Source organism: Falco peregrinus, chromosome W (genome assembly GCF_023634155.1).
Source record: "Falco peregrinus isolate bFalPer1 chromosome W, bFalPer1.pri, whole genome shotgun sequence".
Classification (NCBI taxonomy): Eukaryota; Metazoa; Chordata; class Aves; order Falconiformes; family Falconidae; genus Falco; species Falco peregrinus.
Window position 1 is genome coordinate 24,147,991 of NC_073743.1, and position 26,087 is coordinate 24,174,077.

The 26,087-nt window shown below is 38.4% G+C and overlaps 1 protein-coding gene across 4 annotated transcripts in view; it reads left to right on the forward strand.

Moving 5' to 3' along the window:
* LOC129783225 (ubiquilin-1-like) overlaps positions 1-24,971 on the forward strand; it is a 38,768-nt gene extending 13,797 nt beyond the window's left edge. Inside the window, exons 1-11 of one of the 4 annotated variants that reach the window (XM_055793113.1) lie at positions 652-789; positions 1,809-1,911; positions 4,474-4,589; positions 5,744-6,006; positions 6,814-6,972; positions 7,944-8,184; positions 8,721-8,863; positions 9,886-9,969; positions 14,164-14,279; positions 14,620-14,788; positions 17,241-18,412. In XM_055793113.1, the coding sequence (XP_055649088.1) occupies positions 738-789; positions 1,809-1,911; positions 4,474-4,589; positions 5,744-6,006; positions 6,814-6,972; positions 7,944-8,184; positions 8,721-8,863; positions 9,886-9,969; positions 14,164-14,279; positions 14,620-14,788; positions 17,241-17,396 (1,602 nt within the window). In that variant the 5' untranslated portion in view covers positions 652-737 and the 3' untranslated portion in view covers positions 17,397-18,412. Of the gene's footprint in view, positions 1-637; positions 790-1,808; positions 1,912-4,473; positions 4,590-5,743; positions 6,007-6,813; positions 6,973-7,943; positions 8,185-8,720; positions 8,864-9,885; positions 9,970-14,163; positions 14,280-14,619; positions 14,789-17,240; positions 18,413-20,945 lie in introns of those variants that run through there. The other 3 variants (XM_055793110.1, XM_055793112.1, XM_055793111.1) reach the window with 3 other exon arrangements.
* The last annotated feature ends 1,116 nt before the right edge of the window (positions 24,972-26,087 follow it).

Genomic DNA, 26,087 nt, shown 5'->3' on the forward strand with positions numbered 1-26,087 from the left:
TTCCAGGTTCAGTTGTTCTAATGAAGGTTTGATTTCACAGTCAACTGAAATGCCATGGGCTGGAAGGACATTTCATGTAGCTGTTGTGAGTTGGATGAGAGAGCAGAGCCACCTAAGAAATAATTTTTGACTGTATGGAAAGGATTGTTCATTTTGACATGTGAAAGGTAGCAGTAATATGTCCAAGAAGAAAGGATTCTGCTCCTTTCAGTGCCTGCACAAATGTGGACTGAATTAACATGTGTTGTTGTATCCTCAGCATGTCAGCAACAGATGGTTTCAATGGCATGTGTACTACTACATATTTATTGCATCATGGGTATGTGCCTGGCTGAAATGAAGGTGTAGTCTTTAAGCAGATGCCAATTTTTTTTTATTGCCAGCTATATACTTAGTGATCTAGATATGAAACATTTTAATTGTACAGAAAAAGAATTACTTGATTTCCTATCTTCCTTTGGATAAAAAGAAAGTTGAGATAACTTAGTGAAGTGTTTCTAGGTTGTATAAAGTGAAACATATTGTGCAAGTGGATTAATATAATAAATATGAGCAAAATAGTTCTTCCTGAAATTATAAAAAACCTAATAGTTCAGTATTCAATTACATAACTATATAATATTAAACTTTTGTTTAGTTCAAGGAAGAAATCTCTAAGCGTTTCAAGTCCCACGCTGATCAGCTTGTTTTGATATTTGCTGGAAAAATTTTAAAAGATCAAGATACTTTGATTCAGCATGGGATTCACGATGGACTTACTGTTCACCTGGTCATCAAAACACAAAACAGGTAACCTGACTGATGAGCAGTTGTCTCATCTCTTAAGTAGTAAAAACCTTCTTAATTCCTAGTGTGTTAGCTTTCTGTTGGGCAAACCTAGGTTTGACTAAAATGTATTCAAAAGCAGTACAAATACCCCTGCTATTGAACAAGAGAAGCAACCCAAATTCTGTAAGATTGTGTCTCTGGATATCATACGTATGCCTTTTGAAAGTTAATGTTATCCTCTAAAATGAGCCATTACTGTTAAATCACTTGAATCTGCTCCTTAGTTACAGTAGGTGCAGAATAAATCTGAAGATAATCTGAACAGTCCCTGATCTGTTTCACTGCGTGGTAGCACCCATGCTTATGCCCCTGCAGTAAACAGGTGTGGCGAGCATATGAATTGTGCAAGCAGCCTTTAGTGCTTGTGCTAGTTTATGATGGCGTTAACTTTGTGTAACTAAATTGTTACCATACTCTTACAGTCTTAAAGAACATTGAAATTCTGAAATTAGTCTTGTGATGAAATAAGACTTTAACTTAATTTTATGTTCAGTGGGGTGTCCTACTAAAAGTGTGGTATGGAATAAATCCTGTATTACAGATCTTGATAGCCTTCTCTTCTTTAAGCCCCAGCATGGAATTAGTAATATTTGAGGGGGTAGGAGTACATCAGGATCCCTAAAGCAACGTAAGGACTGAAAAAACAATTCATTGACAGGCATTCCAGGAATAGGATGAAAAGGTGGTAATGGTTACAGCAATGCCCATCAGTTTTCTTAATGTTAGAAACTATTGTTCTGAAGAAGTGATGAGATTATAGATGTCTGAGAATCGCAGGTTGGTTGAGGTTGGAAGGGACCTCTGGAGGTCATCTGGTCCAACACCCCTGCTCAAGCAGGGCCGCCTAGAGCCAGTTACCGAGGACTATGTCCAGATGGATTGTGAATATCTCCAAGGAGGGAGACTCCACAAGCTCCCTGGGCAACCTGTTCCAGTGCTCAGTCACCCTCACGGTAAAAAAAATCTTTCCTTATGATCAGACAAGAACCTCCTGTGTTTCACTGTGTGCCAGTTACCTCTGATCCTGTCACTGGGCACCACTGACAAGAGCCTGGCTCCGTCATCTTTGCGCCCTCCCTTCAGGTATTTATATACATTAATAATATCCCTGCCCTTAGCCTTCTCTTCTCTAGGCTAACCAGTTTCAGCATTCTCAGTCTTTCCTCATATGAGAGATGCTCCAGTCCTTTCATCATCTTTGTGGCCCTTCATTTGACTCTCTTCGGTATGTCCACGTCTTGCATGTACTGGGTAGCCTGGAACTGGACACAGGACTCCAGGTGTGGCCTCAACAGTGCTGAGTAGAGGGGAAGGATCACCTCCCTTGATCTGCTGGCAACATTCTTCTTAATGCAGCCCAGTATACCATTCACCTTTGCTGTGAGGGCACGTTGCTAGCTCATGTTCAACTTGGTGTCCACCGGGACCCCCAGGGCCTTTTCTGCCAAGGTGCTTTCCAACTGGGTGGCACCCATCATATATTAGTGCATGGGATCATTCCTACTCAGGTGTAGGACTTTTCACCACTTCCTCTTGTTGAAATGCACGAGGTTCCTGTCATCCCATTTCTGCAGCCTATTGAGGTCCCTCTGGATGGCAGCATGGTTGTCTGGCCAGACTCCTCCCAGTTCTGAGACATCAGCAATCTCGCTGAGGGGTATACTCTACCCCATCATCCAGATACGGCCCCCCAGGGTCCTCAATCCGGCCCCCGGTATTTACAGGCGCACACACACACACCCCCCTGCTGGGGGTTGGGGGGGGAAACCAAGCAGCTGCAGATGACTTCCTGTTACTACATCCGCGTGCCGGCCCCCTCTTTAAAAAGTTTGAGGACCCCTGATCCAGATCATTAATGAAGTTAAACAGGACTGGACCCAGTATTGACCCCTGGGGTACTCTGCTAGTTCCTGACTTTCAACTAGACTTTGTGCCACTAGTCATCCCCCTCTGTATCTGGCCATTCAGCCAGTTTTCATTTTGCTCCAGTCCCTACTTCATCAGCTTCTCTAGGAGGATCTTATGGGAGACAGCGTCAAAGGCCTTCCTGAAGTCCAGGTAGAAATTATCTGCTGTTCTCCCCTCATCTACAGGGCAAGTCATTTGATCACAAAAGTTTATCAAGTTGGTCAAGCATGACTTCCCCTTGGTGAATCCATGCTGCCTTCCCAATGGCTTTCATGTCCTTCCTGTGCCTGGAAATAGTTTCCAGGATTAGCTGCTGTGTTACCTTCTTAGGAAAGAAGGTGAGGCTGGATGGTCTGTAGTTCCCTGGGTTTTCCTCCTTGCCCTTCTTGAAGATAGGAGTGACATTTGCTTTTCTCTAGTCCTTGGACACTTCTTCCAGTCACTTTGATGAATCAAAGATTATTAAGAGTGGCCTCATGATGGTATCTGCTGGTTCCCTCAGCCCTCCTGGGTGCATTCTATCCAGGCCTATGGACTTATGTATGTACAGTTTGCTTAAGTATTCCCTGATCTGATCCTTTTCTACAAAGGGTATGTCTTCCTTGCTCCAGACTTTTCCCCTGGTCTCAGGGGCCTAGTATTCCTGAAAAAGTCTTGCTAGTAAAGACTGAGGCAAAGAAGGCATTCAGTATTTCAGCCTTTTTGGTTTCCTGTGTACCCAGGTCCCCTGTCTCATTAAGCAGCAGTCCCACATTTTCCCCGAGTTGTCTTTTTGTCTCCTATTTACTTATAGAAGCCCTTCTTATTATCTTTGACATCCTTGGCCAAATTCAATTCAATTTGGGCTTTGTCTTTCCTAACTCTGTATAAGAAAGAGAGACTCGGACAATGTCTTTGTATTCCTCCCAGTTTACCTGTCCTTGTTTCCACTTTCTGTATACTTTCTGTTTGAGTTTGGTCAGGAAGATATCTAGAGATAATAGTTTAATTTTTATTTATTTTTAGAAATAATAAAAATGTAAATTAAGATTCTGAAGTATGATACTGTTCCTGTATTAAATATCATTATTACATTACATTAAATGCCATACCTTGTGCACTGGGTCTGGCTTGTAGGGGGTTTTACTTTCTTCATAGCAGTGTGTATGGTGCAGTGTTTTGGATTTTTCACCTAACAGTGTTGATAACACAGAGATGTTTTAACTATTGTTGGATGAACAGTGCTCGCACAGTATCAAGGCCTTCCTCCTCTCTTTCTTGCTTTGTGCCCATTTCCCCCCCCCCCCCTCCCCCCCCAAGAAGGCTAGGGTTGGGAAGGGGACACAGCTGGGACAATTGAAACAAGCTGACCAAAGATATTGCATACCATATCATGTCATGCTAATCAATAAAACTGGGGGGGGGGGGATGACACGGGGATGGACGACAACACATGACACTTTTCCAAAGTAGCTGGTGTCACTTGGAGACTGACTGGACATTGGTCTGCTGGTGGGAGGTGGTAGGCAATTGCCTTTGTGTCACTTGTTTGGTTTGGTTGTTTGTTTTTTTCCTTACCTATTAAACTGTCTTTATCTCAACCCATGAGTTTTTCTTACCTTTGCCCTTCTAGTTCTCTCTCCCATCCTGCCTGGGGTGGGGGGAAAAGACATTGTAACTGGGTGGGCTTTTAACTGGCTGGGGTCAACTTGCCACACCTTGTTCAACTTGTATATTTTTTTAACTTGCTTTTTATAGATTACAAGATCATCCAGGTCAACAAACACACACCACTGGCAGTATTGCTACCACATCAATATCAAGCAATAATACCTCAACACCAACTTCAACAAACAGTAACTCTTTTGGCTTGGGTAAGAATATTTGTGAGGTAATATGGTGGGTATCTTGGTTTCAGGTAAGCATCCCTGGAGCTTTATTCTAATGTAAATGGGACTAAAAAAAAATAATTACTGATTACAGAAATCAGTGGTATTGGTTATAATTTTCTGATCAGTAAGTTATCAGAGGTAAGTTATTTCCTTAATTTTTATGTACAGAACTTCAGGCTTGTGCTGTTTCATCTTCAATAGTAAGGTGCCACTGATCTCATATTCTGGCACTACAGGTAATTAAACTTCCAGTCTCCTCCTCTTCCTTAACAGTGCATTTGAACTGGCCTGAAGAGAGTATTGAAGTTGGACCCATAGCATTATGACTTGGAACGGAAGTAACAAAGTTACTCTTATTCTACAAACCAGTATTTCTCAGGTTCTGAGTCTGATTGCATTATCAGTCCTCTCTTTCAGAAATAGACACAGAAGTCTATTGATTTAAAAATATTCTCTTTCCATAGTTACTGGGGTTTTTTATTCATGCTCTTTAATTATTTGCTTTCTTTTTTTTAAAAAAAAAAAACAAACAAAAAAACCTGGAAAAACTATATTAAGCAATTGCTTTTTTAAGTTGTAAACAGTTCTCCAGACTGACTAGTACCTTCTAAAAATGTGAAACTTTTGTGTCTTCTGAACTCTGCAAAGGAGGGGAATGTAAAGCATTATTAGTTCTTGTATCAGCAAAAAGAAGAGCTCTCTTCTTTGTTTAGAAATGAGGGTATGCAACATGTTAAGAGATTCCTCATGGCAGTGGTTTGTCTGCCTTGTAATTTATAGACAGACCACTGCCACAAATGTATTGGAAAGTGTTGGGAATTAACCTGCGGCCCCAAAATTCAAACATCCCTTGTACCTCAGCTATAGACGAAAAGCTGTTAGAATTGTAACAAGTTATATTTCAGAATGCAGTTTGAATTTCTAGGTGTCTTGTTATGTAAAGCAAACTCTTAGTGGATGACTCAATAGCCTTGCAAAGACAGAATTTCCATTGAGTTTCATTATTTTGAAGTGTGGGTTATGTTTATGTATGTTGTACTTAAAAAGAACCTGGATGTGTTCAGAAATATACTAGAAGCTGAAAGTTTAATTTTTTTTTTTTCTTCTTCTTCTTCTTTTTTTTTTTCTTCTTAAAGGTGACCTTGGTAGTTTGGCAGGCCTGGGTAGCCTGGGCTTAAATGCATCAAACTTTTCAGAGTTACAAAGTCAGATGCAACGACAACTTATGTCCAACCCAGAAGTGATGGTTCAGATAATGGAAAATCCATTTGTTCAGAGCATGCTTTCAAACCCTGACCTGATGAGGCAGTTAATTATGGCTAACCCTCAAATGCAGCAACTGATACAGAGAAATCCAGAAATCAGTCACATGCTGAATAATCCAGATATAATGAGACAGGTATGTAGACAGATCTCTAAGTTTGTGACCTTTGATTATATTGTAACTGAACAAAAGAGCAAGAATTGGATATGCTTAGATGAGTGCCAAAATATTGTTGAGGAATTTAGGCTTGTTAGACAATCTGTAAAAGGTCACTATAGGAAACTGATTTTTTTTTTTATTTCTAGCTGCTGGGGTCTGAAATAAGCTAATTTATTTTAAAAATGCAGTACAGTTTTGAAAGATGCTGAAGACTGTATAATCATATCTTCCAAATTTAGAGTTGGATGCCACTTGGAATCTTCTGTTTAGTCAACAGTGAGTTTACTATAAAGCAATAATTCTCAAAAATACTGCTTATTTCTAGTTTATGTAACTGTGGGTACTTTTGCTTCTAAAGTTATGTGTTATGTAAGGTATGCCTTATGTGGTAGAAGGCATCAAGAAACAAATGGAGGCTTTAGAAAATTAACACGATCTTAAAAAATAAATATAAACTGAATGCTGTACTGTAGAAATAGTAGTAATATATTGTGTTGAGAAGAGAAAAGAAAGAACAGGATGGTACATTCAAGGGTTTTTTTCTTCTGTTTAGTTAAAGCTTTCTGACTCAGCCAGCATACTGACAGTTGTGGCAGAATGTTGGCTAAATATCAAATTCTATTGACTCCCCTCCCACTAGGCTGACATCTTGACTTGGCTTTAATCCTAACTTCAAATGGAGTTAGACATTATTAACTGAGATACTGTTAAATGCTGATGCTTTCACTTTAGAATGGAATTTTTTTTTTCTAATAATACAAATTAAATGTTCTACTTCATTAGACACTGGAACTTGCTAGAAACCCTGCAATGATGCAGGAAATGATGCGAAACCAAGACCGAGCCTTGAGCAACCTTGAAAGTATACCAGGTGGCTACAATGCTTTGCGACGTATGTACACAGATATTCAGGAGCCAATGTTGAATGCAGCACAGGAACAGGTGAGAAATGGTTGTAGGGGCCACTGAAAGTAAATGTTCTTTGGTTGGTTGGTTTTTTGTTTGATTTTGGTGGGGTTTGAATTTTTTGCATATGTGTACTTGACAAAACTTAATTTCTTGAAGTCAGTGTGGCTTGTTCCTATGCTCTTTTAAATTTGAAGGAATAAAGATTGTTTTGTGAGTTTGATAAGCTATGTTAATGTTATTTTTTTGTTATATTGTGGCAATTGAGGCATGGATTTTGCAAGGATGGTGAAGCAAAGACCTTTATTGTTAGTTAGTTACAGCTTTTATAAGTTTATACTCTGCACATGTGCTTTATTATTGGTCAAACTCTACTGTCCACACGCCCAGCCGTTGTTCACTATAGGCTACTCTCTGCTGTTCATGCTGTTTCCTTATCTTCTAGAGGTGAGATCACATTCCTCTTTTGTCTCTGTTTCATCCAGGTTTCTTCTCATACTCCCTCAAAGTTATTTACTACTTTGCTGCAGGATCACAGCTGCACATTGTCAATGTCAAACAACCCACTGTCTCCATACTCTATATTATATATATTCTAAATTGATGTATAATTCTTGGATTTATAAAATTCCTGAGGTCCAGGAAAATTTAGTGTGTTTAGTAACTTGGAACCTAAGGTGGGAAGAAAAAAGGCTTTGAAATTTTTCTAAGTTGGAAACCACTATGCGCGATATCTTACTGTGCTCAAAGTGCTAGTGTAGTAGCAAATGCTGTGTTTAAAATGAGGGGTGATTATCTCCAAGAACAACAAAATAAGTTAATATCTCTTTCAATGTTGGTATTTTTTCAGAATATTAACAATGGCTTATTTTAAGACAGGGATCATAATTGATTAAGAGCCATCAACATTTATCTTCATGTATAATTTTGGAAATGTACTTGCCATTTGTAGCAGACTTAAAAATAGTTGACTAACAGATGATATGTGTTTGTTTCTCCTTCTGTAGTTTGGAGGTAACCCATTTGCCTCCTTAGTAAGCAATGCATCATCAGGAGGGGACAGTCATCCATCTCGTACAGAAAATAGAGATCCTCTACCAAATCCCTGGGCTCCTCAGTCCAGCTCTCAGAGTTCCACAAGTACCAGCACCAGTGATGAGAGCAGTGGCAGTAGTGATGTTGGAAATAGCACCTCTGCTAGTATGGGACAGAGCTCAACTATACCAAATTTGGGATCTGGACTAGGAGGTGTGGCTTTTATTGCAATTGTATATATTTGCAAATATTCAGGAGTTTGCTGAAATGATTCTCTTATTAGAAAGAGATGTTTTGATTCAAAGTTTGTATTGCTGTTTATTTCCATTGATATTAGTCAAATGTTCCAAGTCGTCCATAGAAGAACAAACATGAAACGTAAACCAAGAGTACTAACAATACTTGTGTACTGCCTTAAAATAACAGAAGTAGGGAATCTGTAGGTGAATGATGACGATACTTTTTTTTCTGTCTGGAGACAAACAGGAAAACAGCTAATGTAGATACTTAGTGGGACTGCTTATTGGATATGACCTCTGGCTTAACTTGTTTCTAGGGCAGATGCATCTGTGTGAGCAGAACCACGCTGAGATATATTTAAGGGGCTAAAGCTCGTTAAAAAAACCCAAAACCCAACAACACCCTCCCCCAAACCACACATTTGTATCCCAGTTCTAGGCAGTCTAATTACTTTAGTAACAATCTTGACTATAATCAAAGTGACCTTGTGACCTTTTACTTTTTTAAAGTTGGTATGTTCAACACACCAGGAATGCAGAGCTTGTTACAGCAGATAACGGAAAATCCACAACTTATGCAAAATATGTTGTCTGCACCATATATGAGAAGCATGATGCAGTCATTGAGCCAGAATCCTGATCTTGCAGTACAGGTAAATGCTTTTGGTGTAGCAATGTGTTGTGTGCACTGAAGTGAAAAAAGGAGTTGAATTTATGATACAGTTATATTTACAATACAGAGTAATTGTGTTTGTCTGTTGTGAATAGTCCAGTTTTTAAAGTATGTTAATGCCTGACTTATTGAAATTATTACCATAGTTACCTTTAGCAATCTGTTGCAGTAAGTTTCAATTTCTAGTTGGACATCATGTCAGGCATTCTCTTGTAACAACTTGTAAGTTTGTGTATGTTTCATATAGCCCTATAATTTTGTGGCCTAGCATAAGAACCAAATAAATAAATGCTTTGATTATAAATTAAGGTAGATGTGCTAGTAAATAAATACCCACCCTAGCTTGGGAGGACAGAAGTGGTAGGGAAGGAGTTGATGCCATATCTAGCTGTTATTCTGGCTTTCATTTTTCATCTGTGATCCTTGCTCACAATAAAAGTGCTGATACTTAATGCCATTTTATAAATGGTATTGTAGAAGTGCTTTCCAATTTTACTTACAGCAATAATATCCAAAGTCAAATCTTGAACTGAGATAATAAGTGTTTAATATACAAAGATAATATTAACTGGAAAATATCCCAGGCTTTTTGCAGATGATGTTTACAGGGAAACCATCACACCTGTAGTGGAGGTTGACCAGAAAAGGCTTTTCATGTTGCATAAATGAGGTTGCTTTGGTGAGGATCTGGCAAGGATAAACTTCAAAAGTTTAACACACACCCCCAAAACCCACAACAAAAAATACACCCAAAAATACCAAACAAAAAAACCCCCAACTCCGCACCACCAATTATTTCAGTCAGTTTTCAGGCTGGTGGTTTGTTGTTTCAGAACAAGTTTTGGCCGAAGGAGAAGTGGGAGATAATAGTCTATGATAACCTCAGAGAAATTATCTTGTTATTTGATTCATATATGGTAAATAGTTGTCTTAAAATCCACTCTAGTATTTACTTTTTGATCTACTGCTTAATCTATGATGATAAATGTTTTTGTTCCATAGATGATGTTGAATAATCCTTTATTTGCTGGAAATCCTCAACTTCAAGAGCAAATGAGACAACAGCTTCCTACTTTCCTTCAACAAGTAAGATGAGATACTAAGTGTTGTTAATAAACGTCCGTCATTCAGCAAGCAATTTTTGCAATAAACTGGTGCCTTTCCTTGATTCGCAATAAACTGGTGCCTTAAAGCTAGACTCTGTTATGTGTATTCTCATTAGCTTTAGACACTGAGTTGCATTATCCCTTGATTTATCTCCTCATCCCTTTCAAAAATTAAATCTGGCTTTTAGTGGATTTTTTTTGTCTGTGACTAGCACAACTGCTTTGATTTGCTGTTGTGTCTTTGCTTAGAAGAAATGACTTGTTCTTACTGTGCAACAGCCAGAGAACACCTATTTCCTACATGATTTCTTTTTACAAATTAAAGAAAGATTATTACTTATCCCACTACTAACATAAGCTTTTACGGTACTTTTCTTGTACCTCCTCCACCCTGCCCTGGTTGTTCGGGGTAAAGAAATCTTAGACATGCCTTAAAAGAGGCAAGTCATAAGCTAATTCAAAAGTAGTGGAGTGGGTTCTGAAGATATTTAACTGTAAACATTGCCTTACCACCAGCTTTCCCTCTTACACCACTGTGGTTGTAACCCCGGTATTTGCTTTATCTTAACCATCACAGTGTATACTGGGACTGTGTCCTTTAAATAGGACTAAGAAAAATTTTTAGGAATTTAAAAATTTAATCCAGTGCATGAGTTCCATCATTAGGCACTCCTTAAAAATCAAAGTAAATATGTGTGTTTCCAGGATCTCATTGCAAGTAGACAGTGTTATGAGTAAATAAATAACAAGATGGATTCTATGCCATTGAAAATTGCCAAATGCTCTAATCTATCTAGATCCCTCTGCAAGGCCTCTTGTCCCTCAAGAGAGTCACCAGCACCTCCCACCTCAGTATCATTGGCAAACTTGCTAATGGTGCATTCAACTCCTGCATCCAGATCACTGATAAAAATATTGAACAGAACTGGCCCTAGAATTGAGCCCTGAGGAACATTGCTGGTGACGGGTCACCAGCCAGATGTAGCCCCATTCACTACAACACTTTGAGCCCTGCCCTTCAGCCAATTCTTCACCCAGTGCATCATGTACCTGCTCATCTCACAGTTGGACAACTTGTCCAGAAGGATGCTGTGAGGGACAATATCAAAAGCCTTCCTAAAATCCAGAAAAACTACATCCACTGCCTTCACTTCATCCACTAAGGTGACCATATCATAGAAGGATATCCAATTAGTTAGACACACTTTCCCTTTGTGAACCCATGTTGACTGTGCCTGATAATTGCATTGTCCTTTAAATGCCTTTCAGTAGTACTCAGTATGATATTCTCCGTAATCTTTCCATGAAGTGAGCTTAGACTAACAGGTCTCTAGTTTCCTGGGTGTTCCCTCATGCCCTTCTTGCAAATTGGAGTAATGTTGGCTAGCTTCCAGTCAGCAGGGACCTCCCCAGGCTCCCCAGACCTTTGGTAGATGATCGAGAGGGGTCCTGCCATAACATCCGCTAGCTCCTTTGGTACTCTGGGATGAATCCCATCAGGCCCCGTGGAGTTGTGAACATTCAGCTAATACAACTAGTCCCTTACAATTTCAGTGTCCACAAATAGAAAGTCACTGTTGCCATGGTCGTGGTCCTCCGACTCGGAGGACCACTGGGCAGCCCAAGGTCTGTCATTTTAATATTAAAGGCTGATGCAAAATAAGCATTGACTGCCTCTGCTTTTTCTTAATCCCTATTAGTCAGGTGACCATCTTCAACAAGTATCGGTCCAATGTTTTCTTTAGACCAACTCTTTCTATTAACATACTTAAAAAAGCCCTTGTTAGGTATCTGACACAACGCTGGCCAGTTTCAACTCTACTTGAGCTTTGGCCTTTTGTTTCTTCTCCCTGCGTATATGAACCATGCCTCTGTTATCTTCCTGCGGAGCCTGACCTTGCTTCCAGATATCATACAATTTCTTTTTTTCTCTTTTGCTCCATGAAGAGTTTCCTGTTCAGCCAAGCTGGTCTTCTGCCCAGCTTGCTTGACTTATGACACAGTGGCATTGTCTCTGCCTGTGCTTTTAAAAGGTGGTTCTTAAAGACTGACCAGCACTCATGGGCTCCCTCAAAAACAGATCCCCTGGGTACTCTACTAAGTAGCTCCCTGAATATCTTAAAGTTTGCTCTCCTGAAGACTAGGGTAGCAACTCTGCTGTCCTTTTTTCTCATTACAGTGAAAATTTTAAATTCAGCCATTTTGTGATCACTGTGGTCAAGACAGCCACCTACCATCACACCTCCCATGAGTCCTTCTCTATTCACAAACAACAAGTCTAGGAGGGCATCTTTCCTAGTTGGCTCACTGAATACTTATGATAAGAAGTTATCTTCCACAAACTTGAAGAATTTCCCAGACTTGCTTATCACAGCAGTATGGTATTCCCAAGTTGATGTCTGGGAAGTTGAAATCTCCCATAAGGACAAGGGCTTCTGTTCCTGAAATTTCTCCTAATTGCCTATAGCATAACTCATCAGTACTATCATCCTGGCTGAGTGATCGGTAGTGGACACCTGCTGCTATGACATCAGCTTTGTTTTCCATCCCCCTAATCTTTACCCAGGTGCTCTTAATGCTTTTGTATCTCTTTCCATTAGTATCACCTTGGGGTTTATCTGTATAGCTAGATTTCTGCTGTCTTCCCCATGTTAGGTCAGATGATCGACAACATTAACAGATTAAGTAAACTGGAGAAATACCTGGATGTTCTCAGAATGTTGGCAGTATCACAGCCCATACTTCCTCGTTCATCTGTTGCCATTATATTATGGGATTGGGTGATGGAAACTATGGAATGTTCCTCAGTATAATGGAAAGCACTTGCAATAAATGGCCAGTTGCTCAGTACAACTAGGAAAAACACATCTGTGAGCTACTCTTTCTACTCTTTTTTTATATAAGTTTTACCCAGAATTGCTGCTACTTTACAGCTGGAATTAAAAACATTAATAGAGATCCAAGTCATCTAAGTGTTCAGATGATCGTGGGGGTCAGTTTTCTGTAAAAACAACTCTAAATATCAGACAGTAAAACATGGCTTAAAGGCTATTTTTTTAAACAAAGTAACTACAGTAGCTTACTTCAGTGAATCTGGTATGCTTTTCTCCTTTAAAGATTTGGATTCATTTCACCAGCTATACATCGTTACTCTCTTCTGACTTCTATCATGAAGGTACAAATCCAAGAGACCAATGGAAAGTATTTAAAAACTTGCTGTGCTCAGGTCTCATTACACACCCACGTTTCAGGACAGAATCAATACTTGATCTTTGTGCCCTGTTCTGCTCTTCTGTTTTGTACTAGAGGAAGCTTAACCTTAATTTGTGCAGTTCTTTGAATCAAAAAATGTTTTTGCAGCAGAAGGAATTTGGTCTAATTACCAAGTGAAGGCTGCTGAGATTAATCAGCCTGTCTGCTATTTGAAGCAGGTCTGGCTACCAAGACTTATAACTGAAACAAAGAACTTGTCACTTACATGTGGCATCTATAAGCAGAGGTGAGCATAAGCCATTAGTTTTGGTTTTGTATCTTAAAATAGCCTGGTTTTTAGACACTTAATTTCACAAATCAAAAGTATGCCTTTTTATCTGTGGGTGCAAAAACCAGTTTTTGGTTGAATTTGCAGTAGAATGAGGGTCCTCAAATATATGTTTGCTAGTATGTTTTGCAGACTATTTATGTGTCTGTAGGTGTTGATTGTACTACAGATATGAACACATGCACAAATTATCGTGATCAAATCGCTGTAGTCTGAATTTAGCTAGAAAAAGGTGTTTTATAACTTTCTGTATTAGATATCCACTAGTTAGGTTTCACTGTATTCAGACCTGTTGCTTACCAGGAGTGTGATATAGGAGACTAATTTAGAATTATGTTGAACTAATATACTCCTGTGGCTTTGGAATATGATAAAGTCTATTAGAAGAAATAATAAAAAATAATTTTCCTTATGTTCTTCTTATTTGAAAGGAGTCTAGAGAGCTTATTGATCACTTCCTGTGAAAGTTTTCTCAAAAAAAATTATCTGAAGGAATTAATGTAAACATTCAAATATACAGTTGAGAAACAGCAAGTTCTGAAAGGATATCAGATTCTATAAAACATCTAGCGATAAAGACCAACTTTGAATGTCTGTATATTATTCAATTATGAGTTTCTCTCCTGTTTTTAGATGCAGAATCCTGACACGTTATCAGCTATGTCAAACCCTAGAGCAATGCAGGCTTTGCTACAGATTCAGCAGGGCTTGCAGACACTAGCAACAGAAGCACCAGGACTTATACCAGGGTAAGAATTGGTCATACAAATTTATACAAAACTTTTCTATTGTGTTGGGGGTTTTTCAGCTTTTTGTTTTCAGCATGTAGTGGTTTATCTGTTTTTTACAGACTATGCCTCTTGCATTTTTTTAGCTTCACTAAACTTGTTTTAGAATCTGTCACACTTTTGTCTGCAACATATTTCTAAGTAATGATGGCTATGGTCTGTGTTTTGGTGCTTTACTTAAGTTATCATCCATTTTTTATTTGACAGAATTTTTACTTAGTAATTACATATAATGGGAAGAGACATTACAATTAAGCCATTTTCTATGTTAGCGATGTATTACCCTTTGTCATTTGTGCAGATTCAGTCCTGGTTTAGGTGGATTGGGAAGCACTGGAGCTCCTATAGGGTCCGTTGTACCTAGTTCTGTTCCCAGTGAAAATACAAGTCTAACATCAGGGGCTGCTGAACCTGATCACCAGCAGTTTGTCCAACAAATGTTGCAGGTGCTTGCTGGTGCAAATGCTCAGGTAAAGTAGATAACTATTCTAGTGTGTGGGGGGTGTTTGTTGGTTTTGGGTGGTTGTTTTGTTGTTGTGGGGTGGTTGGGTTTTTTTGGTTCTTTTTGGTTTGTTTCTTTTTTTTAATATCTAGCTCCCCCCCCGTGTAAACCAATAGGATGCTTCTGGTCAAAGGAGAGCAGAGGAAGTTTAAAAGTGATGTTCTAAATGTGCAAATAAATGCTGGAAAAACATCACGTTTGAGTAAAAGTGTCCTCTGAATGGTTGATTGCTGTACACCTATCTTTGTACTCTTGAGTTTCTGAAATGCCCGGAAAGAAGCAGATTAAAGTGTTAAAGGGAAAACTGGTTCCCTGGCAAGTGAAATGTGGGCTCAGACAAGAACTTAAGTGTACTGAACATCATTATCTCTGTACCTTGTATCTGTGTTGCTGGTTGTTGCTCTGTAGCTGTGACAGCTCAGGTCATTTGGGGCCTGAATTTGTAGCATCCTTCCCTGATATCCTGCAGGTCCAGACTGCACAGTGTACATTGTGTTAACATACCAATTGTGATTCAGGCTTTCTGGATAGCTCCAGAAGTCAAGCAAAGGTGGCAGCTTTGTAGGTAAATGTAGGGTGGTGAGCAAGACCGGCTTTAAAGGGGACACACCCGTAACAGTGAAGAGGTATCTCAAAAGCGCTGTGTGAAACAGCACCATTACAGTGTGGTACATATCCAGTGGTAATGGTAGGCTGCTGGTAAAAGGGACAGTCCTGCTCTTACCTCCTCTGCTGCCACAGAATAAAGCAGTTCAGCTTGCTGATCTGACAGAAAAATGTTATTTTATGTAACCATGAGAAAGTGGTGGTAGGCATAGCTATAGGAAGCCATGTTCCCATAGATATTTTTATGCTACCAATTCAGTATTCTGTTTGGTTTTGCTTGGGGGAAGAAGGATTGCTTGGGGGAAGAAGGAATGCTTAAATTTCAGCCAGTATATTTGCATTTTATTGGTTTGGAAGTATATACAGTTTTTAAATACTGGTAGGAATTTCTTAATGGATGAAACTTTAAGTAGAACAAAAGGAAAATTAGCAGTAGCTGCCAAAATCTTGTGCTGATATGTAAACTGTCTTACTCATTTAAAAAAAGTGGCTTTTCAGTATTACTCTGACCCCATATACCTAAAGCATATTATTTTCCTATAATTGTTCTGTTTCAAAAATGACTCTTGAGTTGAAGATCACAGGATCATTTAGGTTGGAAAAGACCTTTGAGATCATCAAGTCCAACCATTAACCCAGGACTGCCAAGTCCACCACTAAACCATGTCCCTAAGCACTGCATCTACGCATTTTTTTAAACACTTCCAGGGATGGTGATTCTAGCACCTCCCTGGGCAGCCTGTTCCAATGCTTGACCACCCTTTCAGTGAAGAAATTTTTCCTAATATCCAATCTAAACCTCCCATGGCATAACTTGAGGCCTTTTCCTCTTGCCTTGTCACTTGTTATCTGGGAGAAGAGACCTACCCCCACCTGCCTACAACCTCCTTTCAGGTAGTTGTAGAGAGCAATAAGGTCCCCCTGAGTCTATTCCTCTCCAGGCTAAACACCCCCAGTTCCCTCAGCCGTTCCTCATAAGAATTGTTTTCTGGACACTTCACCAGCTTTGTTGCCCTTCTCTGGACATGCTCCAGCACCTCAATGTCTTTTTTGTAGTGAGGGGCCCAAAAGTGAACACAGTATTCGAGGTGCAGCCTCACCAGTGCTGAGTACAAAGGGATAATCGCTTCTCTTGTCCTGCTGACCACACTGTTTTGGATACAAGCCAGGATGCTGTTGGCCTTTTTGGCCACCTGGGCACACTGCTGTCTCATGTTCAGCTGGCTTGTCAACCAGCACTCCCAGGTCCTTTTCCACCAGGCAGCTTTCCAGCCACTCTTGCCCAAGCCTATAGCGTTGCATGAGGTTGTTGTGACCCAAGTGCAGGACCTACAATATGCATCGTACAACTGAGATTGAGAGTTTTGCCAAAAACAAATACTTGGAGCATTAAATAGGTAGCTTATGTCAAGGGGAAAAAAGTCTACCGTATTTGCTGTTGCTAACAGTGAAATTCTCAAAATCCTGCTGTCCCACATTACTAGATTAGACTCTTTCATTAAAAAAAAGTCTGTATGCACGTCTTTAAGAAACTGTTCTTGGGACACATTTATCAGATTTAACTGTTCCTTTTTTATCAAACAAGCAGCCACTCTTGTAGTTCAAAAATGTCACATAAGTGAAGATACTCTTAAAATTGTTTGATCAGTAATTCAGTTGTGAATGAAATTTGTCATAGTCTAGTTTGGGGAACTTTAAAAAGATGCATTCAAAAATTAGTAAAGACAAGAAGTGGTTCATAACCAACTATGTTTAAAACCTGTACTTTGCCAAATGTGTATTATGCTTTCATAGCTTGAGATTTTTCTTCTTAGCAGTTACAAAATCCAGAAGTTAGATTTCAGCAACAACTGGAGCAGCTGAGTGCAATGGGCTTTTTGAACCATGAAGCAAACTTACAAGCTTTAATAGCAACAGGAGGAGATATCAGTGCAGCTATTGAAAGGCTGCTTGGTGCTCAGCCTTCATAGCAGTGTTTCTTTAACTTGAAAAAATGTAATTTATTTTTGATAACAGCTCTTAAATCTTTAAAATAGTTGCTTTATTTCATTCTGATTCTTGGGATTGTCTTGTTATAACTAAAATCAGTCATGCATTTTAAGGTCAAGTGCAGTATTTTCTTCAAATGGGGAATTGATGCTTTTTTTGCTCTGTTGCATGCATCACTCTTGTTCATTCTTTCTTTTTTTTTTTTTTTTTAAACAATATCAGCTTTCAGAGTTGGTTGAGCAGGCTTTATCTGACTTCCAACTGTCCAATTTATCTACTACTAAACCATTAGCCTTCAGTAGTAATTTATGTAGAATATAAATTAAAAAGGAAACAACTGAAGGTGGTAATTTGTGGGTGCCAGTGCTGCTTATGGTAATTTCAGCATGTATTTTTTTGCTAGCAAAATGCTGTAAGATTTATACTGCTTGAGTAATCTACTATTTTTGCTTTTATTTGTATGATATATAAACACAATATATACAATGGAGACAGCTCATTTCTAGAAATTTAATTTCATTCTATTGCAATGTATATAAGTAACCAAAAATGGTCAGGGGGAAAAAAAGTAGTAAGACATAGTTTTTAGTGTAGAATCTTCCAGCAACTTTGATAAACATCTCAGAAAAATTGCTTAGGCAAGGTAATTTAAAATATACTAGAATTGCTGTACTAGTTATATCTTCACATCTAGCCATAAAGAAACTTGCACTGTAACATTGTCTCGTTACAGTTAATCTGTAACAGTGTTGCAAATTACCTTTGTGCAAATTAAAGGAGTGCTGCATTGTGCTCTGAAACTGCTTTGAAGGCATTTTGGCTTGTTCCATTGAGGTTCTAACATGCATTATGATTTGTAATTGGAAACATTACATTCAGCCATTATCATGTGATATTCTAATTACTTTTAATCACCATGTAAAAAAATACTGTATATGTCTTGAGTTTTTATTGGTAATTACCTCTTGTGCGCAGATAATAAATTAATTAAAAAGTATTTAAGCATTTTGTTTCAGTGTGTTTGCAATTGGTGCCTATCCAGGATTTGAGATGACTGACCTTTCAGTGTTAGCTCTGGGACTATTTACAGACTTTGGGCTAAGATTAACAAACAATACTTGGAGTATAAAGTGGAAGACAGAGGGAGGGTTATATAATACTGAGGAATATTTAGATAAAGTGAAAGTAGTGAAATAAAGAATTTTGCTGTGTGTTACTGAATAGCATTTACTTTTTATTGGTCTTTGGTGTCAGTGTAATTGTGAACATTCTGATTTAATTCCTGTATGCATTAAACACTTCATCTGAACAATCTTTTTTTTTTTTTTTGGTACAAATATAAAGCCAGTTTGCTCTATAAAAAACATTGCTTGCAAATGGTTTAAACTTACTGGCCTTGACTCAAAATTGCTAATGAGTTAAATGAAACAATTTTATAACAGGATATAAAGGAGGATGTTGAGCACGCTTTCTTTTACATACAATGAAATTAATAAAACTAGGCAAAGCCAAGCATGCACGTTTTACAGGGAGTAACTTGTATTCTTCTCTGAGAAGTTTTTGCTGTCCAGTAATCTTGTCTCGTACTTCAGCAGTAACTAAATAGATCAAATACTGCTGATGTATAGTATTGGGTAAAGTTCAAGAAAATGTCTTAGTTGGCAAGCCTCTCTGGATCAAAGTCTCATAGATACAGCAACATAGATTATTAAATAAATAAATAAAAATAGAATCTCCTGGTGATTTGAGTTTTATATGATCAAAGCCTTTTAAAATACTTAAAGTTTGGGTACGAAATTATTATTACTCTTCTTTCCTAGCCAATGATAGTAAACCTGCAAGGGACTAGACCTTCATAAAGCCTTCTGTTTGGGTAGGTAGCTTTCACTTTCCCTTCACAGCCTCATACTCAGTGCAGTGATAGCAGGTAGTTTCTGTAGAATAATCACTACTTTTTCACAATTACTCTTAGGATCATCGAAGTAACTAATTTGACTTGACCTTATAGTATGCATTATAGGGATTTTGCTTTAAAAAGGTGAGACCTCCAGTCATTCAGAAGGTATATCATTCTAAGAATACAATCCATAACTTGCAAAAAGGCCACTGTCGAATGGAAAGGGCAGAGCTGAAGTAGGGGAGGGGAGTGATTTTTGCCAAGCTTTACTAAGATGCCAAAGCACTGAATCTGAACTCCATGAACATTCTTTGACACAGGATCTAGTTCACTTATGTAAGTAAAATGGATATGTGATATTTGAAGTCAAATTCTATTAGAATGTAAGAAAAAGTAGAATTTAGCCTAAACTGTACAATGAACTGTTGAGCTAATTTTACTACTTGAGGTACTATTGTCAGCTATTAATAACAATTAGTAACTGAGTAGCGGTAAAACACTGAGATATCTTTAGTGTATGAGGAATTTTGGTTTTGTTTGATGAGACCTTAATTGTTAAAAGTGGCAGTAGGCAGAACGAGGTTTGTAGTAGGGGTAAAAATTTACTGGTTTTAATAATAAAAGATACATCACACTTGTTTGGTTTAATGGCATAGTAGAATCTTTGCACACACTCTCTCCACTGTCTCTCTGGCCTTTTAGGCACTTGCTTTTGAAAACATCCAATTCCTTTTGGGTATAAAGGTTTGAAATTTAATATTACTGTTTGGTAATATGTCATGCAGCTTCTTTCCTATCAATGTGTAATTTCCCGAATTATTTAGTTTTATTGTGTCTGAAAAAAAATTAAGCATAAATCTGCATTTAATAGTGGGTATATTAGAAAAGCTCTTTGCTTGTAAAGTTATACTGGGAAATATGAAGATTTCATTAAAAGCCAAGGTACCACAAGAGGGTGCCATTTCCTTAATTTTCATAGTGACTAAATTTGCATGGCAATGTTAAAAATAATCCATGTGCAACTGCATATGGGGATGTTTCTATTCAGGTCTGACTTGTAGAATCTTACAGAAACTATCTGCAGAGTTTTCATGAAGTTAAGCAAAAGAAGCATCTCTTCTGTAACAAGGACTTTGTAAAAAAAACCCCAACATTTTAGCAATTGAAAAGAGGATTTTAACCTAAAATTCTGTGAGTTATGTAGCTGACTGTTCAGAATTTTTTTATCACAAAAAGTTGAAATACGTATTCGAAGTTGTTTGATCTTAGGTTTTAAAGCAGCTGCATGAAAACTTCTCCGTAAGTATATATTGGACTGGGTATAGGCTGAGATGGAAGAGTAAAGAAACATAGGAAAGGGAAGTAAAGGGGAAGGTCCAACTCTGAAAAGAATGAGAATGAGTTTGTGTTATGGGCTTTTTGAGTGTTTTTGTTTGTTTTAAAGAAGGAAATATCCATCAGTCCTGTACTAGCTGATTTGCTCTCCACTGCATTTCATCAATGGGTATGCTTTATATGTGAAAGATGCTAATTCAAAGCCAATATGATGCCCCTTACACTAAGCTTTCCAGAGAGTCGTATTTTGTATATTGTCTCACTCCCTCCCACCCCCCACCCCCTTTTTTTTTTCCAGCTTGGTCTCCAGTGCATATAACAAAAGTTCATAAAGTCTTAGCACCCAGGTGAAGTTGGCAAAGACAAATACAGAAGTTACAACTTTTCAAAATCTGTTAGTGAGCCAGCAGTAGTGTCAGGAACAGAACTTCATCATTCAAGCTCCTGCCTTTTATACTTGCAGAAAAAGAAATATATTGCTTTTTACAAAGCAGTAAAATATTTAATCACTGTGCCCCTCTCTGTGTTTGACAGAATGAAAATTAAAACTTAAGAATTTCAATTCCTGTGTGAACCTTGATGGGATTTTCAAAAGCAGGCTTGGCTCAGATACAAATGGCAATTTTAACTTCATAGGGAGAAGTGTTTAAACAATGGTGATAGTTTTTGAAAACTTCATCTTGCGTGTCCTTTACAGTCATGATAGAAATATTAAGAGTAATAAACCAGCTCCTAATATTGTAATTTATTTAAATGTTGTGAAAAATAAGTTGTTTTGATTAACTTGAAAAATGTCTTAATGAATGCTTATTTTCTTTAGACTGACTGGGGGGGGAAGTATGGAGTTTTGGGTTTTTTGACGGAGTTTTGGGTTTTTTGACAGAGTTTTGAAATCAAATTTATAATGCAGGTAAAGATGTGATTTGAAAGTGAAATCAAGATAGATTTTAGCAGGAGACGGGCTATCTTGGAGTTTCTATATTAGCCACCATTCTTTCACTCCAATTAAATTCTAATATAGCATAAGGAAGTGCCATGAGCACTTCCTTAATTCCTGAGAACAGAAGTAACTAAATATCTTTAGAAACTCTGATCCATCATCTATAGAATTTTTATATTGAACTGTCTAGAGAATGTCTGCTGTACAGTAGAGTTCTGTTATTAAAAGTATACTTTCAACACCTGTTGAGATTTAACTGTAATGTTAAATGTCGTGTTTGTTATGTCTGCTCTAACCCTGTGCAGTGGCAGTACTGCACTGTGCTCATTCAAGTTATACAAGGGATTGAATGTAGTTAAACTAATGGCCTGTGTGTATATTTATTTATTTTTACTGGCAAGGTTTCCTAAAATAAAGAAATAAAAGCATTAAAACTGTGGATGTGGTGTGTTACACCAAAAAGCAAATCTGGAATTAGTTGTCATCATAAATAAGTGACTGAAATGTCTGTAGTCAAATTAAAATTAGGTATAAACCTATTCAAGAATCATAACACATTTCTCATGTTTTGACTCACAAGGAAATGAGAACATGTCATAATTAGTGTTATCATCTATGTGAGCCAGTCAGCCTCAGCTACTTATCAGTAATTAAACCTTGTAATTAGGCACTGTTAATGTATACTTGATTTTTGCAAAATTTATGGAGATGGGCAGTGACCTTGGGCAGCAGACATGTTACAAGAAGCAATGGATCGTGTTCCAACATAATCTAAATTTCTCAGTAAATTAACCCCCACTCCACCAAGGTATGATCACCTGATGTGCACATGCAATGGCCATGGTGTGAAGCCAGACTAAGGAGAGCTTTGGGGGAGCAAGAGATGCAGAGCAAGCTGGGTCTATTGGGTTTATAGGGCAAGGTTTTGGTAGTAGCTGCAGGGGTGGCTTCTGAGAGAAGAGAACATGTTGGATAGAGCCAGTTTCAGCTGATTCCAAGATGGACCTGCTAGTGGCCAAAGCTGAGCCCATCAGTGAAGTTGGTGGTGCCTCTGTGATAACATTTAAGAAAGGGTTAAAAAAGGAGGAAAAAACCCCAAACCTGTGCAGCAGCTATAAGAGGGAGAAATGAGAGAAACCACTGCAGGACACCAAGGTCAGTGAAGAAGGGAGAGGAGGTGTTCCAGGTGCCAGAGCAGAGATTCCCCTGCTGCCAATGGTGAAGCAGGTTGTTGCCCTGCAACCCATGGAGGACTATGTTGAAGCAGATATCTACACTCCAGCCTGTGGCCAGAGCAGGTGGATGTGCCCTGAAGGAAGCTGTGACCCCATGGAGAGCCCATGCTGGAGCAGGTTTTTCTGTCAGGATCTGTGATGGTGTGGGGGACCTACGCTGGAGCAGTCTGTTCCTGAAGGACTGCACCCTGTGGAAAAAAACCCATGCTGGAGCAGTTGAGCAGTTTGTGAAGAACTGCAGCCTGTGGGAAGAATCCATGTTGGAGCAGTTTGTGAAGGACTGTTTCCCATGGAAAGGACCCCACACCTGGAGCAGGAGAAAAAGTATGAGGAAAGGAGAGGCAGAGATGAAGAGATGAAGTGTTATGAACTGACAGCAACCCTCACTCCCCATCCACATGCACTGCCTGGGTAGGGGGAGTTAGAGTTGAGAATAAATGAGCCTGTGAAGAAGGGGGGGGAAGATGTTTTTAGTTTTGTTTTTGTTTCTTACTGTCCTACTCTATTTTTAATTGGCAATAATTTGAATTAATTTTCCCTAAGTCTGTTTTGACTGTGACAGCAATTGGTGAGTGATCTCTCTGTCTTTATCTGGAGACATGAGCTTTTTTTCCATTATTTTTCTCCTCCTGTCCTGTTGAGAAGGGGAGTGATAGAGCAGCTTGATGGGCACCTAGCAGCTAGCCAAGATGAACCCACCACACTGGGCTAGACATGAAGTTTTGGTAGAATAACTTTTAATATTATTTGTGTAAGCAGGGTAGACCTATATGCTATGGGAGATAAGTGGTTGATGGTATGTAGGATAGGTGGTTTGCTTCCCCTTCTATCTACTCCCCAAAAATGGATCCCAGGATCCAAGAAGTGACACAGCATGCTTGTAGCAGGCTAAAAGGAAAGGGCATCTGGTTGTAATGCTCTTTCTATTTGCAGTAAAGGTACAAACAAGTGAAATGAAGCATCACAGAAATGTAGTTCTGACCAGAGAAACTTCATGGATGAATCTTAGCTTTAGCTAGCTGTGTCAAGTGCCATTTTCCATGGCTTTCAGTAGGTATCTTGTCAAGCAGTCTTTCCCCTTCTCAATCTGACTTTCAAATCCTAGACACTTCTGAATAGGAATTAAATTCCCCCAAAGGCTGAACCCCAATAGTTCAGCATATTCCTGCCACATGAAACTCACAAAATTTATTCTTCTGTCTCCTGGCCTGTTGAAACATCAAGAGGAAAGCTAATATTGGAGATAATCTAAAAAGATGTGGACAAGTATGGATAACACAAATTCAGCATTATGAAGATGCTAGAGCTATTTGGAACTTGCTTCTGATTCCTCTTTACAGAGAAGGCTTGTTACGTGTTTAGTATAACATACTAAATTAAAGCGGAGTGAAAAATAAAATATTTGAGTTTATAGCTGCATATTTTGCTATTACTTTCAAGTTTCAAAAAACTTCTTTTGAATTATCTTTGGTTTTGTCTGAACAGTTGTCCTGGTTTTGGCTGGGATAGAGTTAATTTTCTTCCTAGTAGCTGGTACAGTGCTGTGTTTGGATTTAATATGAGAATAATATTGATAACACACTGATGTTTTAGTTGTTGCTAAGTAGTGCTTACTCTAAATCAAGGACTTTTCAGTTTCCCATGCTCTGCCAGAGAGCAGGTGCACAAGAAGCTGGGAGGGAGCAGAGCCAGGACAGCTGACCTGAACTAGGCAAGGGATATTCCATATACCATAGAATGCCATGCTCAGTATATAAACTGGGAGGAGTTGGCTGGGGCCTGCTGATCGCTGCTTGGGGACTGGCTGGGCATTGGTCAGCAGGTGGTGAGCAACTGTTTTGTGCATCACTTGTGGGTTTTGGGTCTTTTTTTCCTCTGGGGTTTAATTCCTCTATCATTCTCTTTCCTTTTCATTACAATTGTTGTCCTTCCTGTTGTTGTTATAATTATTTACTTTATTTCAATTATTAAATTGTTCTTATCTCAACCCACAATTTTTTCCTATTCTCCTCATCGCACTGGGGGAGGGGGAGTGAGCAAGTAGCTGCATGGTACTTCATTGCCAGCTGGGGTTAAACTACAACAACAGTTGAAGTAGGACTATGTGAGCTTAGGAAATGTGTAATAAATAAAATTCAAGTTTGAATAATGAATTGGTCGGCTGATTTAATTTTTTTAAGATCAATATTTCTAAAGAGATTCAATCATGATTGTCAAATGCCTAATCATTTTGGGCTGTATTGAAACTAATATTTTAGAAAACATTATATTGTAGTCATTATTAGTATATTCTGTGGTTATGCTGTCTGGTAGTAGCTAATGTTACGTTTATTACTGAACCGGATCCTTGAAATAATCTTTATATAGACAGTAGAAAAACAGCTATCATTTGCAGCATTTTTCCCTACACTGTTATTCAGGGGTTAGCTTACTGTTAGCGATTATTATGATATCTTAGATTAGTGAAAACATAATGGCTTTACTAATTGCAGAATATTATACTACTGCATACATTTCTGTTTTGGAATGCAATGGGGAAAACAATTTTTTTTTGTCCTTAGCACAAATTCATTAAAGATAGAGGTTTTTTTACCTGTTCAATATATCATGCAGTGCACAAGGTCAGGGAATCCTGTTCTAGAAACAAAACAAGTTAGTTCAGAAATGTTTGTGAAATGTATTTGAAACAATCACTTCTAAAGCATTTGACTGGAAATGAAAATTAGTATTATAATGCCCACCAAGTTCAGTTTTGTGTCTGTCTTCCTAATGTAGATTTGCTACTGCTGCCTGAAGGCTAACAAGAAGTGCTAGACACTTTATCAATAAAAGGGTTTTAGTGAAATAGTACTTTTTGATATAACAAATACCTAGAAGTATCTGTTAGAAGCCACAATTGTGCAACACCTTTGCTCAGTAGTTTAGCAAATGCAATGTGATTGATCAGTTTTTCAATATAAACTAATTTTAAGTGTTAAGCTCCCAGCAACTTTTGTCATACCTACCAAGCATTAAACTACTGCTCCTATTTCATTGTTCAACACAGTTATTGCTGGGTAAGTGCAGCAAATGACAATGTGGACAAATAAATGCAATTGATAGTCATTATTGATATTGTCACAACTTCCCCCTGGTATTCAAGGCCCTCACAATTTTGTATGACTGATGTTTCAGGAGAGATATTTCCCTCTTGCTTAGCATCATATGCCAATGGTTTATTCATTCAATTTTGCAATGCTGCCATACATGAGATACTGGCTTATAT